This window comes from Scyliorhinus torazame, chromosome 14, assembly GCF_047496885.1.
Source record: "Scyliorhinus torazame isolate Kashiwa2021f chromosome 14, sScyTor2.1, whole genome shotgun sequence".
NCBI classification, from domain to species: domain Eukaryota; kingdom Metazoa; phylum Chordata; class Chondrichthyes; order Carcharhiniformes; family Scyliorhinidae; genus Scyliorhinus; species Scyliorhinus torazame.
Genome location: NC_092720.1, coordinates 49554964 through 49579858, shown reverse-complemented (window position 1 = coordinate 49579858; position 24895 = coordinate 49554964). Strand labels below are relative to the sequence as shown.

The window sequence follows — 24895 nt, the reverse complement described above, 5'->3', positions numbered from 1 at the left end:
GTCTTGAGGATATCGGAAACTCCTCAAGGAAAGTGATTCGGGCTTCTCCAAATTCACTTTCGGCTAGGTTCATCACCAAACCCGCCTCCTGAAGTCGATCGAAGAACTCCATACGATGTTTTAAAGCTTCTTTCCATGTCTGGAAGTTGGAAATAAAAGCAGATTGTCCCACTTTCGCAATGCAATCCTTCAAGCGTTGGATAGGGTAAGATTCCGTTCTTATAACTACATTCATCTTTCTATAGTCCACACACAACCATTGGGTACCATCTGGTTTAGGCACCATCATTATGGGTGAGCTCCATTGACTGCAACCCACTTCAATTATGCCATTTTTAAGCATACTCTCAATCTCTCTGTTAACCTGTGCCAATTTTAAAGGATTAAGTTTTTTTGGATGTTGTTTGATAGGAACAGCATGTCCCACATCTACATCATGTCTAGCCATTTTAGTACTTCCCAATTTATCTCTACAAACGTGCCCATGCGATATCAATAACTCTTTCAGGTCAGTTTGTTTTTCCTCTGGAAGGTAACTTAACCATTCATCCCAATTTTTAAGAACATCCTCATTTTCCAATTTAATTTGAGGTATGTCAACAAAGTAATCTGGATTTGGTCCATAGGCAAAGTCAATTTAGCTAGTGTTATGGGCGAGGTGTTTTCAGAACCCCAAAATGTATCATGGAGTTCAAACAACCTCCCCCTTTAATGGATTGTTGCTTTTGAAGCACACGGCTTGTTCCCCAGGTGTGATATTACAATTATGGACACGTGGTTTTTAACATAAAACAATGTTTGTTCCATAAACTCAGCGTTACCTTTTAAATAAACATTGGATCCCTTAACACCCCTTACTTCAAAGATAACCCCGAAAATAATACTACACTAAACAATCCCTCAAAATGTTCCTTCAAACATCCAAAAGGCTTCAAACCTTCAAAACAGTAACACACCGGGTCACAGAATATATATATTTTCTGTTGGATGGCAGAGATATATCAGCTTGGTTGACTTCAGCTCCAGCACCTTGCTTTTCTTCCTGCAGCTCTCTGGAAACACACAGACACACACAAGCTGCTTTCTCAAACTGAAACCAAAAGCAGAAGTGAGCTCAGCTCCCCCCCTGTGACATCACTTCAGTAATATGATCAGCTTCATCTGTTAAAGGTACATTTCTTCAGCATCCAATTCTTAAAGGCACTCTCACATGACACTAGTTTCACTCCCCTGACCAGTCTCCGTGGTCACTGCAGTGTTTTGTTTCTCTTCAGGTGATTAGCCAACTCTTTTTTGGAAGCCACCATTTAATATGCCTCCACCACACTCTTAGGCAGTGCATTCAAGGTCCTAGCCAATCACATTTGTAGTGATCTCTGTATCTGATAATACATGATCAGAGTATGTTAAGCTAGTACAGGCAATTGAACACTAGATGACCACACTATCAGGACCTATATAACTGTTTCCCCGCTCTTTCTTACAAGAGTGTGTGTGTGTCAGGATTGCAGAGAGAACAGAAGTGAGAAAGCTAGAGAGAAAAAGTTATTAGTTATCAGAGTATTGTATCATATGTTTTAATAAGTTTGTTCTACAGTTGTTTGTTTGTTTTACTAGTTCAGTATTAAGTAAAAAGAACTCACGAGATTAATTTATATTACTCAATAAATTACTTTATCATTACTGGAAGACTACGGCTATATTTCAACAACTCGGCTACATAAAAAGAGTAATATATATATTTCACATCGTAATATAAAAACATTGAATAGTATTCTCAGGTTCACCACCCTTGGCCAATGGGAACAGTCTTACTATCTGTCCAGATGATTTTGAACACTTCATTAATTCTCCTTTCAACTGTTTCCTCTCTAAGAAAATCAACGGTAGCTTCACCAAGCTATTTATAGAACTGAAGTCTGTTGTCCCTGGAGCTTCACATCCTTCCTAAATTGCGGAGCTCAGAACGGGACACAATACTCCAGTTGAAGCAAAACCAGTGTTCTATAAAGGTTCATCAAACTTCCCAGTTTTTGAACCCTAAGCTTGGACTTATAAATTCCAGGATCCTGTATTTCTTAAGATAATTTAATGGTTGAATTCTGCCCGAACGAGTGTCCAGGAAGGGGGTTAAAGTCACTGACAAGGGAGTTTATGGCAGAGGACAAAAATGGCTTGTCTTGTATAATAGACATTAATGAATCAATAGTTGATGTTAAAAGTGTGACGATTTCCAATGTTTGTATCTGTGCTGACATTTATTTTTGCAGGCTGACTGATACAAAGCTAACACCTACTTGTTGCGAGAAACTTGCCTCTGTGCTAGTCACAAACCAGACACTGAGAGAGCTGGATCTGAGCATGAACAAATTGGGTGACTCAGGAGTATGTGCACTGTCGACTGCATTGAAGGAACCATCCTGCAAACTGGAAACTCTAGGGTATGTGCTTAACTAGGCTGTCTGACATTCAAACATCATTTATATGATATTTTATTCTTATTAAATCATTGAGTTTAAATTTGGAAATGTCATGAATAGTGCACATTGTTCAATTTGTTCTATTTTATTGAGTTCTTTATATGACAAAAATGCCGGATTTTATGGATTCAGTAGGAGAGTTTTACTATAACTCAGTTACTGAAGGTACAATATTTTCCCAAGATGCTTTCTACCATTGGTTAGCAATATAAAATGATTTTGGCAAGCTTTATAGTTCTTTCCCAGATTGATTTGGAATGATTCTGAGTGATATTCCTTAAGTCTCTTTCTTGACTCTTCTTGTGAAATAATTCAGTTAGTCACTTGGGCCTGACTTTAGCTTCAGAGCAGCCATTGTCAGGTGAGTAATGGTGTGGGTTAGGCACTGCTCCAAAAAGGACCCCAGAGTATTTCAAATCCTGGGCCTCAGTTAAATCCTGCTCACTGCTTTCCATCTATTCTGGCAGGGAATTTGGTCGGATGCAATGGAAAAATCACATGACCCAGTGTCAACGTGCTGAGATCAGGTAGTTGGAAAGATCAATGGCTAGGGCTGATCGGTGCAGGTTTCACGATCGATATAGGAGTGTGATTTTGCAGTTCGGAAACCTGGCTCTGCAAGGAAAGCCAAACAAAACCTTTTAAAAACTCACCTTTTAGGGTCTCTTCTGTCCTAAGGCATTGGTTCATAATGGTAGGAAACACATTGTGGCTTTCTGTTCATGTAACTGAGTTAAATTGTCATCAGGTTCTGTTATAACCTGCATAAGACCTACAGGGATGGACCAATAAGCCTCCCATGAGCCTCGTTGGATACGAGCTTCCCCGCTGAGGGGTGAGGACCCACCAGCGGAGAAAATGGACTCTAGCATACAGGTTGGCCCAGATGGGATCTGCCCAAATGGGTTCTGAGTATGTTTAGTCCCAACTGGGACCTGAAGGGTACTGTGTATATAGTTTATTTTGTAACAAAATAAGTTTCTTTACGCCTCTCACTTTGGACTCTTCTGTGGCCACTAAAAGTCTCAATGCATTCTTTGGAAGCTTACAGGCATCTATAAAAAAGGCCCCAACTGGCTTTGTATGGGTCTCCTTGCTCCCTACTTAGTTCAGAAGTTAGTTCTAGGGTGCATAAAGTACCACAAGGATCTGTTCTGGGGCCGTTGCTGTTTGTCATTTTTATCAATGACCTAGAGGAAGGCACAGAAGGGTGGGTGAGTAAATTTGCAGACGACACTAAAGTCGGTGGTGTTGTCAACAGTGTGGAAGGATGTAGCAGGTTACAGAGGGACATAGATAAGCTGCAGAGCTGGGCTGAGAGGTGGCAAATGGAGTTTAATGTATAGAAGTGTGAGGTGATTCACTTTGGAAGGAATAACAGGAATGCGGAATATTTGGCTAATGGTAAAGTTCTTGGAAGTGTGGATGAGCAGAGGGATCTAGGTGTCCATGTACATAGATCCCTGAAAGTTGCCACCCAGGTTGATAGGGTTGTGAAGAAGGCCTATGGAGTGTTGGCCTTTATTGGTAGAGGGATTGAGTTCCGGAGTCAGGAGGTCATGTTGCAGCTGTACAAAACTCTGGTACGGCCGCATTTGGAGTATTGCGTACAGTTCTGGTCACCGCATTATAGGAAGGACGTGGAGGCTTTGGAGCGGGTGCAGAGGCGATTTACCAGGATGTTGCCTGGTATGGAGGGAAAATCTTATGAGGAAAGGCTGATGGACTTGAGGTTGTTTTCGTTGGAGAGAAGAAGGTTAAGAGGAGACTTAATAGAGGCATACAAAATGATCAGGGGGTTAGATAGGGTGGACAGTGAGAGCCTTCTCCTGCGGATGGAAATGGCTGGCACGAGGGGACATAGATTTAAACTGAGGGGTAATAGATATAGGACAGAGGTCAGAGGTAGGTTCTTTACGCAAAGAGTGGTGAGGCCGTGGAATGCCCTACCTGCAACAGTAGTGAACTCGCCAACATTGAGGGCATTTAAAAGTTTATTGGATAAGCATATGGATGATAAGGGCATAGTGTAGGTTAGATGGCTTTTGCTTCGGTGCAACATCGTGGGCCGAAGGGCCTGTACTGCGCTGTATCGTTCTATGTTCTATAAGTAACTTCAGTGATTTTAGCTGCATATCCAACCGGTTTTCTTTTGGAATACTCCATCTATTGGTCCCCTTTATCCACCCGACATGTTATTTCCTCAATTAACTCTAATAAATTTCCCAAACATAATTTCCCTTTCACAAAACCATGTTGTTTCTACATGATTGTATTATGATTTTCTACATGTCCCCTTATATTACCTTTTTAATAATGGTTTCTACCATTTCCCCAATGGCAGATATTAGGCTAACTGACTTAGAGTTTCCTGCTTTTTGTCTCCTTCCTTTCTTGAGCAGATGTGTTGCATTTGCAGTTTTCAAATTGCTGGGACCAGAGTACCAGAGTACAGGGAATTTTGGATGATTAGAACCAATGCATCCACTATCTCTGCAGCCACTTATTTTAACCTTAGGATGCAGGTAATCAGGTCCAGGGGACAGGTCAACCTTATGTCCCATTAGTATTGCCATTACTTTTTCTCCAGTGATAATGATTGTCCTAAATTCCTCCTCCCCTTTGTCTCTTGTTTTTTAACTACCCTTGAGACTTTTTTGGGTCGGACACTGTGAAGATGTGTATAAAATAATTGTTCAAAGCCTTCACCATTTCCTCGTTTCCCATGATTAATTTTCCAGTCTCACCCTCAAAGGGACCTCTGCTCAGTCTAGCTACTCTATTTCTAATTCTATACCTGGAGAAGCTTTGTTGGTGTTTTTCCCACCAGAGACGCCAATAATGTTGCTCTGTTTTGGTCCCAACAGCGTCGCCAATACTGTGGATATTTCTATTTATCTCAGTGAACCACAGGCCTTCCCTTATATTGATCAAATGACCACACAACCAGTTAGTTAATTCAAAAGATGGTTTATTTACATACACAAGAGTTATCTCAACATGCAAACACAATATCTACTACGTGTTAAACTACACCTATCAGCTACAATAACCTATACTTAACTTCAGGGCGACCGGCACTGTGAAAATGGATAAGGCCTTTATCTGGATTTCACTTGGCTGGTTAGAAGAAAGTGGCTCTGTCTCTGCTGGGCTCATCCATCAGGTAGCGATCGTTAATCTTGAACTTAGCTGCTGTTCCTGTTGCAATTGGGTTGGCACAGGCCGGATCCAAGAGAGACAGAACACATGGCTGTGCTCTCTTTTATCCCCCTGGGATTTTGCGCTCTTTCAGGCGGTCCTTAACCTTGGACACAATAGTTCGACAGGGCTCTGATCACTCTCTTCGATTTCAACCAATAAAGGGGCGGGTGCCTTGGTAGCTGGCCGGGTCCTTAGCGGTCATTGACCTTGGCAGCTGTGCTTTCTGAGTAAGGGGAGTGGTGCCGATCAGTCTGTGGCTGTACCGGGTGTTTGATAGGAGTTCTATTGTCCTGGGAAAGTGGGCCATTAAAATGCAAATGAGCGGGGGTTTCGATCAGGTCTGGTTACCTGTGTTTTGGATACACATAGGCTGTGTATCTGCCAGAGTCCATATGGTTGGCCATAATTCCCATGGTCCTTTGCAGGTGGCCATCTTAGATGGCTACAGCTTTTACTGTCCATTTTTAGATTTTTTGCTACTTTTCTTCCGATCTACAATTTCTTTATTTTTTGTTAGTCGTCCTTTGCTGGTTTCTAAAACTTCCCCAATCTTCTGGGATAGCACTAATCATTGTAACATTGTACATTCTTTCTTTCAAATTGATACCATCCTTAACTTCCAGAGCCATGGATGGTGCATCCTCCTGGTAGACTTGTCCTTCCTTAAATTAATATATCTTTGAGCATTACAAAATATTCCCTTAAATATCTGTCACTGCTTCTTCACCTTTTGGACACTAAGGGGCAATTTAGCATGGCCAATCCACCTAACCTACACATCTTTGGACTGTGGGAAGAAACCAGAGCACCCGGAAGGAACCCACGCAGACATGGGGAGAATGTGCATACTCCACACAGGCAGTCACCCGAGGCCGGAATTGAACCCGGTTTGCTGGAGCTGTGAGGCAGCACTGCTAACCATCATGCCACCATAGTAGATGGCCCTAGTAACTTACAAAAAATCTTTATGTGTCATGATAGTTAGCTTTTGTTGGATCTCTCAGGCTTCCTCCTCCCAACACATGTCCTTCATCTGGAATTGTCTTTGGGTATCAGCGTCGAGCTGTTCGAATGTTGCCTTCTTGAGTTGAGACCTTGGATTATTTTTCCAGGCAACGAAGGCTACTCATTTTGGTTGTAAGAGGTGACATGCTTCAGCATTGGTTTCAAGAATCAGACCTGCCGATGATGATGTTGGAATTCAGTGATCCGGTCACAGGAGTCCAGTACAGCGGACCTTATTTGACCTCACTGTTCTGGAATTAAGATGGATGTGTGAAGATTTTCCAGATTGTTCATGAGCTCTATTTGGAATTTATCTTTTTGGTCTGGCTGCTTTCGGGCTGAGACAGTAATCTTCATTTTTGAATTTTGGGTCTTGCAATGTTTTGGTGCTGGGTGGACGCTCATCACCAATTGAACAAGTCAGTGGTTTGTCCAGCAGCCGTCAGTTCCTTAGATGTATTGAATGATAAAGTTATCACTTGGTTCTTTGGCTTGAACAATGATATAATCCAGGAGGTGCCAATGCTTTGAGGAAAATGCCACCATGTGGTTTTCCACTTGCACTTTTGATAGACGAGGCTGTTTGTTATAATGAGGACATGCTGGATACACTTTGTCAGCAGAAGGCTGCCATTTCATTGCCTTTTTCCACACAGATTTTCCCAATGGTTCTGTTGAGACAGGGGAATTACGACCAGGCAATTGAGCCTCTAAAAGGATGATCTCTTTTTCTTTTGAGATGTTTGTGAGGATTTCAACAAGGTCAGGATACAACTTTTCCATAACATCTTCATCAACATTGACATGGTAGAGCAGCTTGTGAACTCTGCTGATCCCTTGATTGATGCCAATGGAAGCTCCTGGCTCCTTGTAAGGCTGACCATGGTAGCAAGGTCGGGGGCAGAGTGCCAGAGTCAGTGCAGTCTTAAAAGTCATCAACAGCAGAATAGGCAAAGGAAAGTGTGCGTCTCATCGGTTGTAAAGACAAAATAAGTCTGTCGCAGCAAGGTAGTCCAAGTCATCCCGGTCTGGCATGTCAGCAAAATCTGAACACCAACCCATCACAGCTCCCCAAGGCCCCTATGTTAAAAAAGTCTTGTACATGCTTTTACAGCATTTGTCAAGCCCTGTGACGATTGAGAATTGGTGACAGGGGTAGGGCTGTGAACCTGGGAGTCCCTAGTCAAGGGTCTGCACAAAAGCAACAGCTGCACCAAGGTCCTTGAATATCTTTGTTGGGACAAAGGTGTTGGGCAGCAGCATCTGTGATTGAGCTGTCCTCTTGAGGATCCTCTCTGCTCACACCAAGTGATGAAGGGGCTAGAAAAGGTGCCCTTAAAAGGAGGCTGTCCCACTCTCTCCAGGCTGGGGAACCACACCCTGCGGGTCAACCATCTTTGTGGTTAAATAAAGATAACTTTATATTTTGCAACTCGGAATGTTAGAATATTGGTAGATAATCTCAAGAGTGACGGTTCAGAAAGAAGAACTGCAACCGTATCATGTAAGCTCTCAAGACTACAAATTGATCTTGCTGCCCTCAGTGATGCCCCCTCCTGGAAGAAACTGGGGGATACACCTTGTCCTGGAAAGGGAAGACTGACAGTGACCCTCATATCCATTGAGTTGATTTTGCCACCCAAAATAGGATCTTGGATTCATTACCAATATTTCCCTGTTGTATAATTGAAAAACACATAACATTTCACCTGCAACTCAGCCGTAATTCACTCAATATGCTATCATCATCAGCACTTAGACTCCAGCTCGGGAGTCCAGCCCTAAACCCTCCTCTATTTCCAGCATCTAGAGTATCCCTGATCTTTATCACTCCACCAGCTGCCAGGATGGGATTCAAACCCATATCCCCAGAGCCTGGGCCTGGGCCTCTGGATTGCTCACCCAATAACACTCCTTAAAACCTACTATCCATTTAACCAAGTTTTTCATATGCCTGAGTATCCCCTTATGTGACTCAATGTCAAATTCTCCTTTATAATACTTCTGTAAAGCAAATTGGGAGTGCTTAATTACACTAAAGGTGTCATATTGGGCAGCATGATAGCACAGTGATTAGCACTGTTGCTTCACAGCTCCAGGGTCCCAGGTTCGAATCCCGGCTTGGGTGGCTGTCTGTGTGGAGTCTGTACGTTCGCCCTGTGTCTGCGTGGGTTTCCTCCGGGGCTCCGGTTTCCTCCCACAAGTCCCGAAAGACGTGCTGTTAGGTGAATTGGACATTCTGAACTCACCCTCTGTGTACCCAAACAGGCGCCGGAATGTGGCGACTAGGGGATTTTCACATTAACTTCATTGCAGTGTTAATGTAAGCCTACTTATGACAACAATAAAGATTATTATTATATAAACATAAACTATTGTTGTTGTATCCAAGGCTCTGCCAGGGAATAATTCACATTAAGATTCATCTTCAGTTACATCTTGCACCTTTTAAATAGGCCACACTGGGGTGCCAGAGTTCAACATCTAAGCCCAGTTCTATGATATGGGTTTTGAAATGAAACTGTTGGATAATAGCTCCTGTACACTTAGGCATTTATATGGAATTACTTTCAATGGACGTATTTTATTCGAGGCATTATTTATTTTGAAATAAATTTCTTACTTCTTTCATTAAAATAGTAGAGGAATTTAATTGACCCCCCCCCCCCCCCCACTGCTGACATCTTACCTATTTTCGAACAAGCCGATGAACGGCTGCCATCTCTGGGCAAACACCTCCACAGAACGCCTCAAGGTGAACTTTTTCTTCTCCAGCATGAGGAACTCTGCAAGGCCACTCACCCAAACCCCCGGTTTTGGCGGGCCCGAGTCCTGCCATTCCAATAAGATCCGTCTCCGGGCTACCAGGGAGGCAAAGGCTAAGACATCGGCCTCTTTCGCCCCCAGGACTCCTGGGTCTTCTGACACTCCAAAGATCGCCACTTCTGGACTCGGGACCATCTTTAACCCCCAAGACCTCTGACATAACGTCGGCAAACCCCCCGCCAGAATCCCCCGAGCTTCGGACAGACCCAAAACATGTGGACATGATTCGTGGGCCCACCCACGCAGCGCCCACACCTATCCTCCACCCCTTCAAAAAAAGCGCTCATCCTAGCCAGTCATATGTGCCCAGTGCACATAAATAACCAAATAAGGTTAAGCCCAGCACACGAAGAGGATGCATTCACCCTCCTCGAAGCCTCCTCCCACTGCCCAGCCTCCATATCCCTCACCAGCTCTCCTTCCCACTTACGTTTCACTACCCCTTTCGGGGCTCCCTCCCAGTCCATTAAGTCTTTATAAATTTCCGACACTCTATCCTGCCCTACCCCTGTTTTAGACACCACCTTGTCCTGTAGCACCTGGGGCGGCAGGTGGGGAAAGGTCGGCACCTGCTTCCTGTCAAAATCCCTCACCTGTAAATACCGGAACCCATTCCCGGCAGGCAACTCAAATTTGGATCCTGCATTCTTGACAGAAATGGGCAGGAGACTAAAATATATTTAAATTATTGTCCGGGGCGACACGATTAGGATCCAGACACTATTTGTGTCAGGCTCACTGCTGCTCCCAATGTTTTCTAACTTCATCCGTAAATCTTGAGCATCTATGTGTAGCGCGATCCAGAGATGATTGTCTACGGATTAGAAAATAACCAAACAAGATTTAAAGTGACCCTCATAAGCTCTCATTCAAATCATGCTAACTTGTATGGCAGACACCTTGTTGGTATTTCTCTGTCATTTTTAGATTAAGAATCTCAATCTGTTTCTCCTGTCGTGGCTGGAGAAAGCCTGATTTGTGTTTCCCCACTGTTTTCTTTGTGTTTGGGCAGTTTTTGAATCCATTCCCCATTGCAGCTGGTGTAAAAGAAGGGAGAGCCAATAGGATAAAGACATTGGCGAAATTTCTACCAGTGTTGCCAATGTATACAATGACTGTATGGAGCAGGCGTACAATACAGCATGGTGATAGAAACTTGAAGTTGGCTTCTTTTTGGAAAAAGGTCTAAATCTTTGTAAGATTGCAGAGGGTGCAGAGGAGGTTTATTAGAATGGTACCAAGGATTTTCTGTTCCTCAATTTGAGCATGACATCTACTTCGGGTCATTACTTTCTGTCTTGGATACTCATGGAGCTGAACAGGCTGTTCTCAACCCATTGATCTTTGGCACATGGAATGAAACACCGACGTATATTGGGATTCTGAGTGCCAGATTTGCTCTCTTTTCTTTCCTTCTCTGCCACCTCTCTGTCACATCATTAAGACATTTGGAGTCAAAGCACGATGCACCTTTTCAGACACATTGTTGCCATTTTGAACAAGCTTTTCCTTTAAAGGCACCTTCCTCCCTGTTCCCCATAATCCTTTAACATGTTTTTTTTAATCAGAAAAATATGTATCTCCTTCTTGAACCCATTTAATGACTCAGATTCCACCACACTATGCGGCAGTGTGTTCCACAAATTCACCACCCTCTGTGAGAAGTAGTGCCTCCTCATCTCAGTTTTAAATCTATTGCTTCTCAACCTATATCTGTGACCACAAGGGGGAGCATTTGGTCTACATTTACTTTATCAATCCCTTTTAGAATTTTATATATCTCGATCAGATCTCCTCTCATCCTTCTAAACTTCAGCAAGTATAAGCCCAAACTGTTTAATCTTTCCTCATACGTCAACTCCTTCATCCCCGGAATCAATCTGATGAACCTCTTCTGAACTCCTTCCAATGCCACCACATTCTTCCTCAAATAAAGAGACCAAAACTGGACGCACTACTCAAGATGTGGTCTCACCAAACCCTGTACAACTGCAACAATAATTCTCTACTTTTATATTCCACTTCTTTTGCAATAAATGCTAACATTCCATTCACCTTTCTTATTGCATTTTGTACCTGCATACAGACTTTCTGCGATTCGTGAACAAAGACACCCAGATCCCTCTGCCCAGACACATTTTGAATCTGCTTTCCATTTAGATAATAATTTGCCTGACTATTTTTTCAGCCAAAATAGATAATCTCACACTTATCTACATTAACTCCATCTGCCAGATTTTGGCCCAACCTCCTAGCCTATCTATATCAGTCTGTAAAATTTGTATCTCCTCTTCACTGCCTGCTTTCCCACCTATTTTAGTATTATCTGCAAATTTTGCTATGTTACCCTCTGACCCTGCTTGCAGATCATTCATGCAGATTGTAAACAGTTGAAGTCCCAGGACTGAACCCTGCGGCGCCCCACTAGTTATGATTTGCCAGCCAGAGAAGGACCAATTTAACCCGACCCTCTGCTTTCTGTCAGTCAGCCAATTCTCAATCTAATCTAGTATTCTACTCCCAACCTCCTGTGATCTCACCTTCTGGATCAATCTTTTATGCGGCACCTTGTCAGACGCCTTCTGGAAGACTAGATATATCACATCCACAAGTTCCCCATTATCCACCTTGCAGTTACATCCTCAAAGAACTCAAGCCAGTTTGTCAAGTATGACTTACCCTTCATAAAACCATGCTGACAATGGTGGATTGAGCTTTGTCTTTCCAAATTTTCAGTCATCTCCTCTTTAATGGTCAATCTAACCGTTCTATGGTTTCCTACTTTTTGCCTCTCTCCATTTTTGAATAGGGGAGTCACATTGGTGTGTTTCCAATCCACTGGGACGTTTCCAGAATCCAGAGAATTTTGAAATATCACAACGAATGAATCCATTATCTCTGCTGTCATCTCTTTTAATATCCGAGGGTGCAGGCCATTCCAGTCCTGGATATTTATCTGCCTTTAGTCCCATTAGTTTATTCAATACCTTCTCCCTAGTGATGGTTATTGCACTAAGTTCCTCTGCATTAACTGCAGTTCTTGGAAATTTTTTATTACCCTCTACCGTGAAGACAGAAGCAAAATAATGGTTCCATGCCTCCGCCATCTCTGTGTTCCCCATTATTATCTCACCAGTATCGTCCTCTAGCTATTCTCTTCCTCTTTATATACTTATAGAAGCTCTTGGTATCAGTGTTTATGTTTCCTGCCAGTTTCCTTTTGTAGTTCATCTTAGCTATTTTTAATAGCCTTTTGCTGACCTCTAATGTATCCCAATCCTCCAGCTTACCACTAGCTTTTGCAACATGATATGCCCTGGTTTTTGCCTTCATGCCCTCCTTGACTTCCTGTTTTAGCCATGGAACATTTCCTCACAGGAATGTACTTTAATTGAGAGGTGTTTAATATCTCCCTGAACATCCACCATTGTTCCTCATCTGTTCTCCCTTCAATTATTTGTGCCAGGTCTATTTGGACCAACTCTTTCCTCGGACGGTATAATAACCTCTACCCAACACTAAAACTCTAGTACGGCACTCAGTCCTTTCTCGCTCAATCTGAATTTGAAATTCTAGCATGCTGTGATCACTCCTTCCAATAGGATCCTTAATGACAAGACAATTTATCAACCCTTCTTCGTTACCTAATACTAAATCTAAAATAACCTGCTCCCTGGTGGCTCCATAGCACATTGCTCTAAGAAACAATCCCTCATGCACTGTATGAAATCTCCCTCGAGGCTACCCTTGCCAATTTGATTAATCCAGTCAATACAAATGTTTAAATCATCCATGATTACCATTGTGCCCTTCTCACAAGCCCTCAGTATCCAGGACTGGAATGGCCTGCACCCTCGGATATTAAAAGAGGTGACAGCAGAGATAGTGGATTCATTCGTTGTGATATTTCAAAATTCCCTGGATTCTGGAAATGTCCCAGTGGATTGGAAACACACCAATGTGACTCCCCTATTCAATCTGTGCCATCCACTCATTGACCTTATTCCGAATACCGCGTGTATTTAGGTACAACGTTTTAAAATATTGGCAGAGAGGCAACTGATGTTAAACAGTTTTCCATGTAGGTAGTGTTTAATACATCGCACAAGGATGGAATTCTCCATCTTTTTATGGCAGCGGGATTCTCCAGTCTTGCTGCAACAAATGGGAGATTTGGCTGAGCTCCAAATTCTCTGTCCTCGCTAGGAGCTGACAGGGCTCTAACAGGGCTGACTCGCAATAGAGAATCCTGGCCAATGGTCTTTGAATAGCTGAATAGCCACTGTCAGGGAGATGATAAAGAGTATGGGGCTATCACCTAGCCTTGCTTGACACCGATCTGGATATTGAAGGGGGCTGTTTATATCTCTCACTTACGATTTACAGTCATCGCATCATGAAGTAATTGCATGATTGTGATGATTGTGATGAAGCATCTTAAACATATAATCCCCAGAGTCTCATGATTTGCTGAGTCAATGCTTTGGTCAGCTTGATGAATGTAATGATGAGTTCCTGGTGTTCTCGACTGTGATGAATTTAGGAATTTCAAATGTATTGTAGTATAGATATTTGGTGCAGTAAGGGTAAAAAGCCTGGGTTAGTGTGTGTGTGACTGCTACAGACATGTTTTGAAAGAAATCCTAGTTTGAAAGACAACAAGCTTTTGGGAGCCAGGGGTGCAATTAAAGCATCATTAAAAGCTTGAGTTAATGGAATGTTGTTTTGGTAAAGGGGATTCCCTGTGGAGTTAATTAGATTTCACCTTGGTAAGATAATGTAATTACTGGGTGGAGCTAAGTTATCAGGCATTTTGCAGGTGAAGCAGGTCAGTGGAGGTCTAGCTGAAACTGTGACCACAAGTCAAGTAATTTTCTCTCTGCAGTTCAGTTAAAAGATGTGTCTGCAGACAGAAGAGTAGTGTGGTTGGAAAGATGAACAAACCAGCTGAAACAGCTTCTGAAGAAATACGACCAGAGTTTCTGCATGGGTCTAACAGGAGTCAGATATTTTCTTTAAAGCAGTGATCAAGAGATCTCTCTTTCTCCAAAGAACATAGCTGTAAAGCAAGTATTCCTCAATGTCAGTGGTATCTAACACTAGAGTGAGAGCTGAGATGGTTATTTTTTCCTGCTGTTTGAGTGGGAGTAAAGATAGCAGTTAAAGGTATTGTATTCATGATATTGTGTTGCATTGTTTAAGAGGTAATTGTAAGATATTTTCTGGTGTGATGTTAAAGATTTTAATCCTGTGTTAGTGATAAAGTTTGTTTTAATGTACCATTTATACCATATCTCAATTTTTTTGTGTAATCACTCCTGGAGCGGAGTATCCTTTCCTCAGTCTTACAAAATTAAAATAAAATATTTCTGTCAAGTATCCTAGCGACTGTTGGGGTCTGGCCTGGGATTGTAATATCAACATTTTTCTTGAATTTCTCTAGCAACAAAGACCATTTCAGAGGTTCTTCTGGAATGTATTGCTCCTAAATCCATAAGATCGATGTATGGAGTCTTGATTTGAATAAATGCGTACCTTCTTTGAGGAGCTCAACTGGAATACCATCTGGGCCACGAGCTTTGACGTTCATCAACCATTTGATTGCTTGTTGCAGCTCTCCCATTGAGGATTCTTTTGCAGCCAGTCTGGATGAAATGATCAGTCGAACACCTCGTAACTTTAACAGCTGTTTATTTCTCGGCGCCGGGGCTAGGACCACTGTGTCTCTCAAGAGTCACAATAGCAAGCCAAAGTCAATACATCTAACAGCAGTTCTTATACAGTTTTTGGCTCATTTCTGAGGGCAGCTTCCTCGCATTCCTATCTGTGCTCTCAGCTCAATTATAATTCAGCCCCCCTCAATTATAATTATCTTTAAGCCTAGTGCACCCATTCCCAAGGCCGTTACTGCAATTTGTCTGGTTCAAAAACAAGTAACCTCAGCCTGTCTTGGCATTCCTTCACACAAAGCTTTATCTAACATTTTGTTTTCCCCCTAAAGTTTGATTCTAGCGCCAGACTACGTCATTCTATAGCTTGAGCCTGCTTGAGCCATATTCTCATTTATCGATCATCAGCCAAACTCTCACCATCACTGGTGGTTCACCCATAGATTCTACCAGAGGGTACTGGAGAATAACTTGGACAGTATCAGTTCTCACTGTGGATTCACGTTTGAGGAGCTGTTGGATTTGTTCTTTCCAGTGTTGATGGATGATACTAAAATCCTTAAGAAGTGAAACACTATCTGTGAGCGAAGGGGATTTTGTCTATTTAACTTGGTCTATTTAACCTGGTCCCGTACTGGCCTCCCCAAACAGCCGCTGGAATGTGGCGACTAGAGGTCGTTCACATTAACTTAATTGAAGCCTACTTGTGACAATAAGCTATTATTACTATTACTGTAGATGGCCCTGGTGGCTTTGAAAAAGCTTCATGTCATGATGGTCATGTCATGACGGTCAGCATATTGTTGGATTTTTCAGGCTTTCTCCTTCCACCACTTGTCTTTTATTTTCTGGGTTTATCTTTAGGTGTCAGCCTTGATCTTCTGGAATATCGACTTCTTGATGTGCGACCTCTGTTTGATCTGCTAGACAATGAAGACTGCTTGTTTTCAGTCCAGTCGGTCACATATTTTATCAATCCAGGCCTGGTGATGACAAAGCTCAAACCCAGTGGTCTGGACGCAGGGGTTTAGTACAGCTGACCTTTATTTGCTTCCATTGTCCTGAAATTGAGATGGAAGTGTGAAGAATTTCTGTATTGGTTGTGAATCCCTTTCTTCTTGGAATTCATCTCTTCGGTCAGGCTGAAGCACTGATCTTCTTTCGCTTGGGACTTTTGATTCTTGCAATGTCTTGGTGCTAGGTAGATGCTCATTATTGATCGAACAATTGATGGTCTGTCCACTAGGCAACAGACCCCTAATGAATGAGTGATACAGATATTAATTGGAACTTTGATTTGAAAAACAACATAATCCAGAGGTCCCAGTGCTTTGATATGGGATGCCTTCATGTGGTTTTGCATATGTACTTCTGTCAGAAGAGGGTTTATAGGCAGCATGGTGGCACAGTAGTTAGCACTGCTGCCTCACAGCACCAGGGTCCCAGGTTTGATTCCAACCTTGGGTGACTGTGTGAGTTTGCACATTCTCCCCGTGTCTGTCTGGGTTTCCTCCGGGTGCTCTGGTTTCCTCCCACAGTCCAAAGATGAGCAGTTAGGTGGATTGGCCATGCTAAAATTGCCCCTTAGTATCCAAAGATGTGCGGATTAGTTGAAGTTACGGGGATGAGGCGGGGGCAGGGCCTGGGAGTGGTGCTCCTTCAGAGGGCCGGTGCAGACCTGATGGGCTGAACGGCCTCCTTCTGCACTGTAGCTATTCTATGAAATTCTTTATTATAATGCGGCCATGCTGAGTTCACTTTGTCAGCAGGAGGACACCCTTTACATTGACTTTTCCCACATCAATTTGTTAGGCTTCTCCTATCTTTAATCACCCTCTACACCCACAACCACCCCCTCTCACCCCTAAGCAAGGTAAATTTATCCAGTCAAATTTATGGCTAGCCTAAATCCTCAACTTTAAGAAATTTATCTTATCATAAGAATTTAAACCAGCAATGCTAGTTGTTAATGGGTTTTAAGGTAAAATACCCTAGACTAACCAAAAATATCTTCGGGCAAACATACACGATACATTATAGAAGAATGATCGTTCCTTATGAGCGAGTAACCTCTCTCGAACCTAGAATCTTAGAATTAAAAATTATAGAGTAAGAGTCCATAAGATTTGCAGACTGAATCTACAACCTTTTATAATGGTTACTTTATGATACTTTACTATATGCTTAAATTTTGATTACAGTATATCAATATACTGAATATTACAGAATGTAAATGTAAGATAAACTAATTCATGCAAATATAGTAAATGTCAAATTCAAATTCACTCAGAGAATAAGAGTAGGTAGGACATTGAAACAGGTAACAAACACGTTTCATGCTTACAGTCAAAAGTATAAAACGTAGTTTCTGCTGTCTTGTCTCAGCTATGAGGAAACAGTTCTTAAGGTTTCGACTTAATAACGTTCCTGCAAAATCTGACTGAATTGTTGACTGAAGTGTCTGTAGAAAACCAGCTCGTGATTGAATAACATGAATGTGTCTGTTTTACTGTTAGGCCTCTTTGTCTGAACAATTTTTCAGGAGCAAAACAAGCAGGTGCAATGTTATCAGCTTAAGCATGGTTCCCCATCTGGTAAAGCCTGTTCTCAAAGCCTTTGTTTCCAGATATGTGTGTGCGTGCGTGAAATTATCTCTCTGCTTTTCTCCAAAGGATTTCCAGCTATGCTTTTAGCTCAATTAAATTTTTAACCTTTCCATAGACTGAGTTACATCCTTAACAATTTTCCCTTTCTGACCCTTCTCTGATCTTTCCACCACGCCCCTTAGTGTCCAAAAATGTGTCGGTTAGGTTACGGGGTTATTGGGATAGGGTGGGTGAGTGGATCCAGGTAGGGTGCTCTTTCAGAGGGTCGGTACAGGCTTGATGGACCGAATGGCCTCCCTTTGCACTGTAGTGATTCTACGGATTCTTCTATGGCTTCAAGCCAGTTGACCCTGATAATATGCTGGCCACACCATAAAATATTTGGGGCGGGACGCTCAGCCTGGTCTCTTTGAAAAAGATCTTAAAAGAGCGCTTTGCTCTTCAGGGATTGGCCTGTGCTGATTGTGTGATTCCCCTTAAGATTCAAACCCAGGGATCATGTGATGTGAGTGCAGGAGCGGCTGCATTTTCTTTTTAAAAATTTTCAACAATTTTCAGAACACTCCAGAAAGAAAGAAAGAAAAACAAAATTGTACATAGGAAATCAAACAAGGATACATTAACCCCATCTAACCAATAAACACAAAAGTGGGGAAAATGCCCCCTTTTAACAAAAACATAAACCAACCCCCCCCCCCCCCCCCCCCTCCCCCCAGGGTTGCTGCTGTTTCGACCTCCACCTAGCGTTCCGCGAGAAAGTCTAGGAACGGTTGCCACCGCCTGGAGAACCCCTGCACAGACCCTCGCAAGGCAAACTTTATCCTCTCCAACTTAATGAACCCTGCCATGTCATTGATCCAAGCTTCCACGCTCGGGGGCTTTGCATCCCTCCACATTAGTAGGATCCTCCGCCGGCCTACCAGGGACGCAAAGGCCAGAACTCCGGCCTCTTTCGGCTCCTGCACTCCCGGCTCGTCCGATACCCCAAATAGTGCTATCCCCCAGCTTGGCTTGACCCGGGTGTTCACCACTTTGGACATAGCCCTCGCAAAGCCCCTCCAGAACCCCTCCAGCGCCGGGCATGTCCAGAACATATGGGCGTGATTTGCTGGGCTCCACGAACATCTCACACATCTATCCTCCACCCCAAAAAACCTACTCATCCTCGCCCCTGTCATATTCGCCCTATGTACTACTTTGAACTGGATTAGACTGAGCCTGGCGCATGAGGAGGAGGAATTGACTGCCCAGGGCATCAGCCCACAGACCCTCATCCAGCTCCTCTCCGAGCTCCTCCTCCCACTTGCCCTTCAACTCCTCCACCGAGGCCTCCTCCGCTTCCTGCAGCTCCTGATAAATCGCCGAGACCTTGCCTTCTCCAACCCATACACCCAAAATCACCCTGTCCTAAATCCTTCGTGCTGGAAGTAGCGGAATTCCCTCACCTGCCGTCTCACAAATGCCCTCACTTGCATATATCTAAAAGCATTTCCAGGAGGCAACCCAAATTTCTCCTCCAGTGCCCCCAGGCTAACAAAAGTCCCATCTATAAACAGGTCCCCCATCCTTTTAATTCCTGCCCGATGCCAACTTAGGAACCTCCCATCCATCCTGCCCAGCACAAATCTATGATTATCCCGTATCGGGGACCAAATTGAGGCCCCCACCTCACCCCTACGTCGCCTCCACTGCCCCCAGATCTTCAATGTCGCCGCCACCACCGGGCTTGTGGTGTACCGCGTCGGCGGTAGCGGCAACGGTGCCGTCACCAGCGCCCCCAAGCTAGTACCCACACAAGACACCGCCTCTAGCCTCTTCCATGCCACCCCCTTTCCCTCCATTACCTATTTACGGATCATCGCCACATTAGCTGCCCAATAATAACCACACAGATTTGGCAGCGCCAGCCCGCCCCTGTCCCGACTGCGCTCCAGAAACACCCTCTTCACCCTTGGGGTCTTGCTCGCCCATACAAACCCCATAATACTCTTGCTTACCCGCTTGAAAAAAGCCTTGGGGAGGCACTGGAACACGAACAAGAACCTCAGGAGGACCGTCATCTTGACCGACTGCACCCTACCCACCAGGGAAAGTGGCAACACATCCCATCTCCTAAAGTCTTCCTCCATCTGGTCCACCAACCGTGTCAAATTAAGCTTCTGCAGGGCCCCCCAGCTCCTAGCTACCTGGATACCCAGGTATCGAAAGCCCCTCTCCGCCCTCTTCAACGGCAGCTCCTCTTTGGCCCCCCGCATGCACTACAAAGAGCTCACTCTTCCCCACATTGAGTTGTAGCCCGAGAAGTCCCCAAACTCCCTAAGGATCCGTATGACATCCGCCACCCCCTCCACTGGATCTGCAATATATAACAACAGGTCATCAGCATACAACGACACACGGTGTTCCTCCCCTCCACGGACCAACCCCCTCCAGTTCCTAGACTCCCTTAATGCTATGGTCAGCGGCTCAATTGCCAGCGTGAACAGCAAAGGGGACAGGGGACACACCTGTCTCGTCCCCCGGTACAATCTGAAATATTCCGATCTCCGCCGGTTCGTAGCCACGCTCACCACCGGGGCCCTGTATAACAACCTGACCCACCCTATGAACCCTTCCCCCAACCCAAACCTGCTGAGCACTTCCCATAGGTACTCCCACTCCACCCGATCAAAGGCCTTCTCCGCATCCATAGCCGCCACCACCTCGGCTCCCCCCCCCCCCCCCCCCCCCACTGAGGGCATCATAATCACGTTCAGGAGCCTCCCCACATTCACATTTAACTGCCTACCCTTCACGAACCAGGTCTGGTCCTCATGTATCACTCCCGGGACACAATCCTCAATCCTCGTAGCGAGGACCTTCGCCAGCAACTTGGCACCTACGTTAAGGAGCGAGATCGGCCTATACGAAGCGCACTGCAGTGGGTCCTTATCCCGCTTGAGAATCTGCGAGATCAGCGCCTGAGACATTGACAGGGGCAGAGTCCCTTCCTCCCTCGCCTCATTGAAGGTTCTCACCAGCAACGGGCCCAACAGATATACACACTTCCTATAAAATTCAACCGGGAACCCATCCGGTCCCGGGGCCTTGCCCGCCTGCATGCTCCCCAATCCCTTAACCAGCTCCTCCAGCCCCATCGGGGCCCCCAGGCCAGCCACCTGCTCTTCCTCCACCCTCGGGAACCTCAGTTGATCTAAGAACCGCCGCATCCCCCCTCCCCCCTCCGGGGGCTCTGACTTGTACAGGTCCCCATAGAAATCCCCAAATACCTCATTTATTTTAACTACACTCCGCACCGTATTCCCCCCCATCCCTGATTCCTCCAATCTCACTCATCGCCTCCCTCTTACGTAGCTGATGCGCCAGCATCCGACTCGCCTTCTCCCCATACTCATACACTGCCCCCTTCATTTTCCTCCACTGAGCCTCTGCCTTCCCTGTGGTCAATAAATCAAATTCCGTTTGGAGGTTCCGTCGCTCCCTCAACAGCCCCTCTTCGGGGGCCTCTGCATAGCTCCTGTGCACCCTTACTATCTCCCCCACCAACTTCTCCGTCTCCATCCTCTCTCTCTTCTCCCTGTGAGCACTAATTGAAATTAGCTCTCCCCTAACCACCACCTTCAGAGCCTCCCAAACCACACCCACCTGCACCTCCCCATTATCACTGGCTTTTATGTATCTCTGAATGCACTCCCGGACCCGCCCACAAACCTCCTCATCCGCCTACAGTCCCACATCCAGGCGCCACAGCGTGCGCTGGTCCCTCTCCGCCCCCAACCCCAACTCCACCCAATGCGGGGCGTGGTCCAAAATCGCTATAGCCGAATATTCCGTTCCCTCCACTCTTGGGATCAGTGCCCTACTCATCACAAAGAAGTCTATCCATGAATAGGCCTTGTGTACATGGGAAAAAAAAGAGAACTCTCTGGCCCCCGGCCTGGCAAACCTCCATGGATCCACTCCCCCCATCTGGTCCACAAAACCCCTTAGCACCTTGGCCGCAACTGGCCCCTTACCCGTCCTTGACCTGGATCGGTCCAATGCTGGGTCCAGTACTGTATTAAAGTCCCGTCCCCCCCCCCCCCCCATTATCAAGCTCCCTGCTTCCAGATCCGGGATCCGACTCATCATGCGCTTCATAAACACTGCATCGTCCCAATTCAGGGCATACACATTCACCAGTACCACCTGGGTCCCCTGCAACCTACCACTCACCATCTTGCATCGACCTCCATTATCCGCCACAATATTCATCGCCTCGAACGACATCCGCTTCCCCACCAGTATTGCAACCCCTCTGTTGTTCGCATCCAGCCCTGAATGAAAGACCTGCCCTACCTATCCCTTTCTCAGCCTGATCTAATCTGCCAACTTCAAGTGCGTCTCCTGAAGCATAATAACATCTGCCTTCAGTCCCTTTAAGTGTTTAAGTGCGTGAACACCCGGGCCCTCTTGGCTGGCCCATTTAGGCTGCTCACATTCCATGTTATCAGCCGGATCAGGGGGTTACTCATGTGGAATCCCCATCCCATCCCCCCCTTCAGGTCGATGTGGGCAACGCTCCAGCACCGCCCCCCCCCTCAGGCCCCACCCCTTCCGCGGGGAAAAGCCCGCGTTTTCCACCTGGGCCGGCCCCACCCCCAATGGCACAGCTCCTTTCTCCTACAACCTCACCCCAGTTCCCCACGACCCAGGGCCACCTGCCCCCCCCCTCCCCTTCGAACACGGGAACCGGCCTCTGCAAAACAGTACCGATGCCCACAGACCCACAAAACCCATGTGTCACATCCACTCGCCCCTTCCCACTCCCCAGCTTTCCCACACAGCAACGAAAAAACAAACCCAACCCCACATCAAACCCTTAGTTCGAGTCCAACTTCTAATTTTGTATAAAGGTCCACGCCTCATCCGGCATATCAAAATAATGGTGGCGATTTTGAAAAGTGACCCACAGTCGCGCTGGCTGCAACAGCCCGAACTTCACCCCCTTTCGGTGGAGCACCGCCTTGGCCCGGTTGAATCCAGCTCTCTTCTTAGCCAGCTCTGCACTCCAGTCTTGATAAATACGGATCTCCGTATTCTCCCGCCTGCTACTCCGTTCCTTCTTCACCCATCTCAGGACGCACTCCTGAGATGACAGGAAGCGGTGAAACCTCACCACTACAGCCCTTGGTGGCTCATTGGCTTTAGGCCTCCTTACCAGGACTCTGTGAGCCCCATCCAGCTCCAAGGGCTGCGGGAAGGCTCCCGCGCCCATTAACGTGTTCAGCATTGTGGCTACTTATGCCCCCACGTTGGATCACTTCACCCCTTCAGGGAGACCCAGAATCCGGAGATTCTTCCTCCTCGACCTATTCTCCAGGTCCTCAAACTTTTCCTGCCACTTCTTGTGCAGCGCCTCGTGCGCCTCCACATTCACCGCCAGGCCCAGAATCTCACCCTCGCTTCCAGAGGCTTTCTGCTGCACCTCTCGGATCGCCGCCCCTTGGGCCTTCTGGGTCTCCAGCAGCTTTTCTATCGACGCCTTCATTGGCGCCGGCATTTCTGCTTTCAGCTCCGCAAAGCAGCTTTTCAGGAACTCCTGCTGCTCCCGTGACCATTGCGCCCACGCTGCCTGGTCTCCACCCGCCGCCATCTTACTTTTCCTCACCCGCTCTCCTCTCTGCTCCAAAACCATCGCTCCACTCCTGGTCCACTCCATACAATGCTGGGGGAACCTAACTGCTGCCTTCCCACACCGGGAATCGTCGTCCAAGTGCCGCTGGGGCTCCTCAAAAGGGGCCAAAAGTCCATTCTTGGCGGGAGCTGCCGAACGTGCGACCTACCCAGGCATAGCCGCAACCGGAAGTCCGCGGCTGCATTTTCTGAGCTCTGGCTCTGGTCATCTTTTAATCCGACTTTTTACCTTTATGCACATTTCTTTTTTGACTTTCTTTGGTTGACTTGGTTCCCTGTCCCGAGAATTGCTGGTCAGAATTTCGACATGATATATCCGAATCCATGTTTGATCATGGGAGCTGGAGGGAATTGGGGCCTGCTCTGCCATTGGTGATGCAGTTGCTTCTGTGCAGACCCCCGGCCGGGGGGATGATGGCTGGCAGCAAGAGTGCTGTTCTGTCTGAAGGTTTTGATTCTGTGGTGCAGGTTGTCAAGGCCCAATTCCAAGAATTGTGAGATGTTTTTTTGGAGGTGCACGAGGAGGACTTTGTGATGGAGACAGCACTATTCCTGGTGGGTGCCTGCCTCTGTACAGTAGAGTTTTTGTTACATAGCCTGTCGTTCATCCTGACAGAGTCGGGAAAGAGAGAGGAGGAGCAGGAGAGGGGTGATATGGAGCCTGGTTCCCAGTTGAGTTCAAGAATTGGATGCCATGTTTCAGGAATCTCGATTTGGAGGCTGGACAACTTAAGATGTGGAGGAATTTCTTCAGCCAGAGGGTTGTGAATCTGCGGAACTCTTTGCCGCAGAAGACGGTTGAGGCCAAATCACTGAGTGTCTTTAAGACAGAGATAGATAGGTTCTTGATTAATAAGGGGATCAGGGATATGGGGAGAAGGCAGGAGAATGGGGATGAGAAAAATGTCAGCTATGATTGAATGGCGGAGAAGATTCGATGGGCCGAGTGGCCTAATTCTGCTTCCATGTCTTATGGTCTAAGCTCGATGGAGCACATGTAACCTGGCCGGAATCCTCCGGTCATTGCGATTTCATTTTCCCGCCAGCAGTGCACCCTCACCAGCAGGTTTCCTGGCAATGTGGGGTGGTTACAATGGAACATCCCATTGACAATCGGTGGAAAGATAGTATGCTACCACCAGCAAGCGGCGCACAGCCGAGAAACGCGCGGCTGGTGGATTAGAGAATGCAGCCCCCGACCTGGAGTTGGGTTGGCCTTCTGATCACTGGTCCTGTATTCAGTCAAGAGGGGTTGGAGTTGGCCAAGCCGGTCGAGTCATCCCCTCCAGCAGGAGCCCAGGCTGTTGAGACGTTCAGCTTTCTGGTGAGATGGCATGCTACAGTTTATCATGCCTCATGTTCCGATCTTTAGAATCCTTGAGAGATCGTGAAGAGGGCTCACTGATCCTGATCCTGCCTTTTCCTTGAT

The 24895-nt window shown here is 45.8% G+C and overlaps 1 protein-coding gene across 3 annotated transcripts in view; it reads left to right on the top strand.

Moving 5' to 3' along the window:
* Positions 1 to 24895, top strand: part of LOC140389713 (NACHT, LRR and PYD domains-containing protein 3-like) — a 124168-nt gene that overhangs the window by 85453 nt on the left and 13820 nt on the right. For all 3 annotated transcript variants that reach the window (XM_072474151.1, XM_072474152.1, XM_072474150.1), the window contains one exon: positions 2271 to 2441. In XM_072474151.1, the coding sequence (XP_072330252.1) occupies positions 2271 to 2441 (171 nt within the window). The remainder of the gene's footprint in view (positions 1 to 2270; positions 2442 to 24895) is intronic.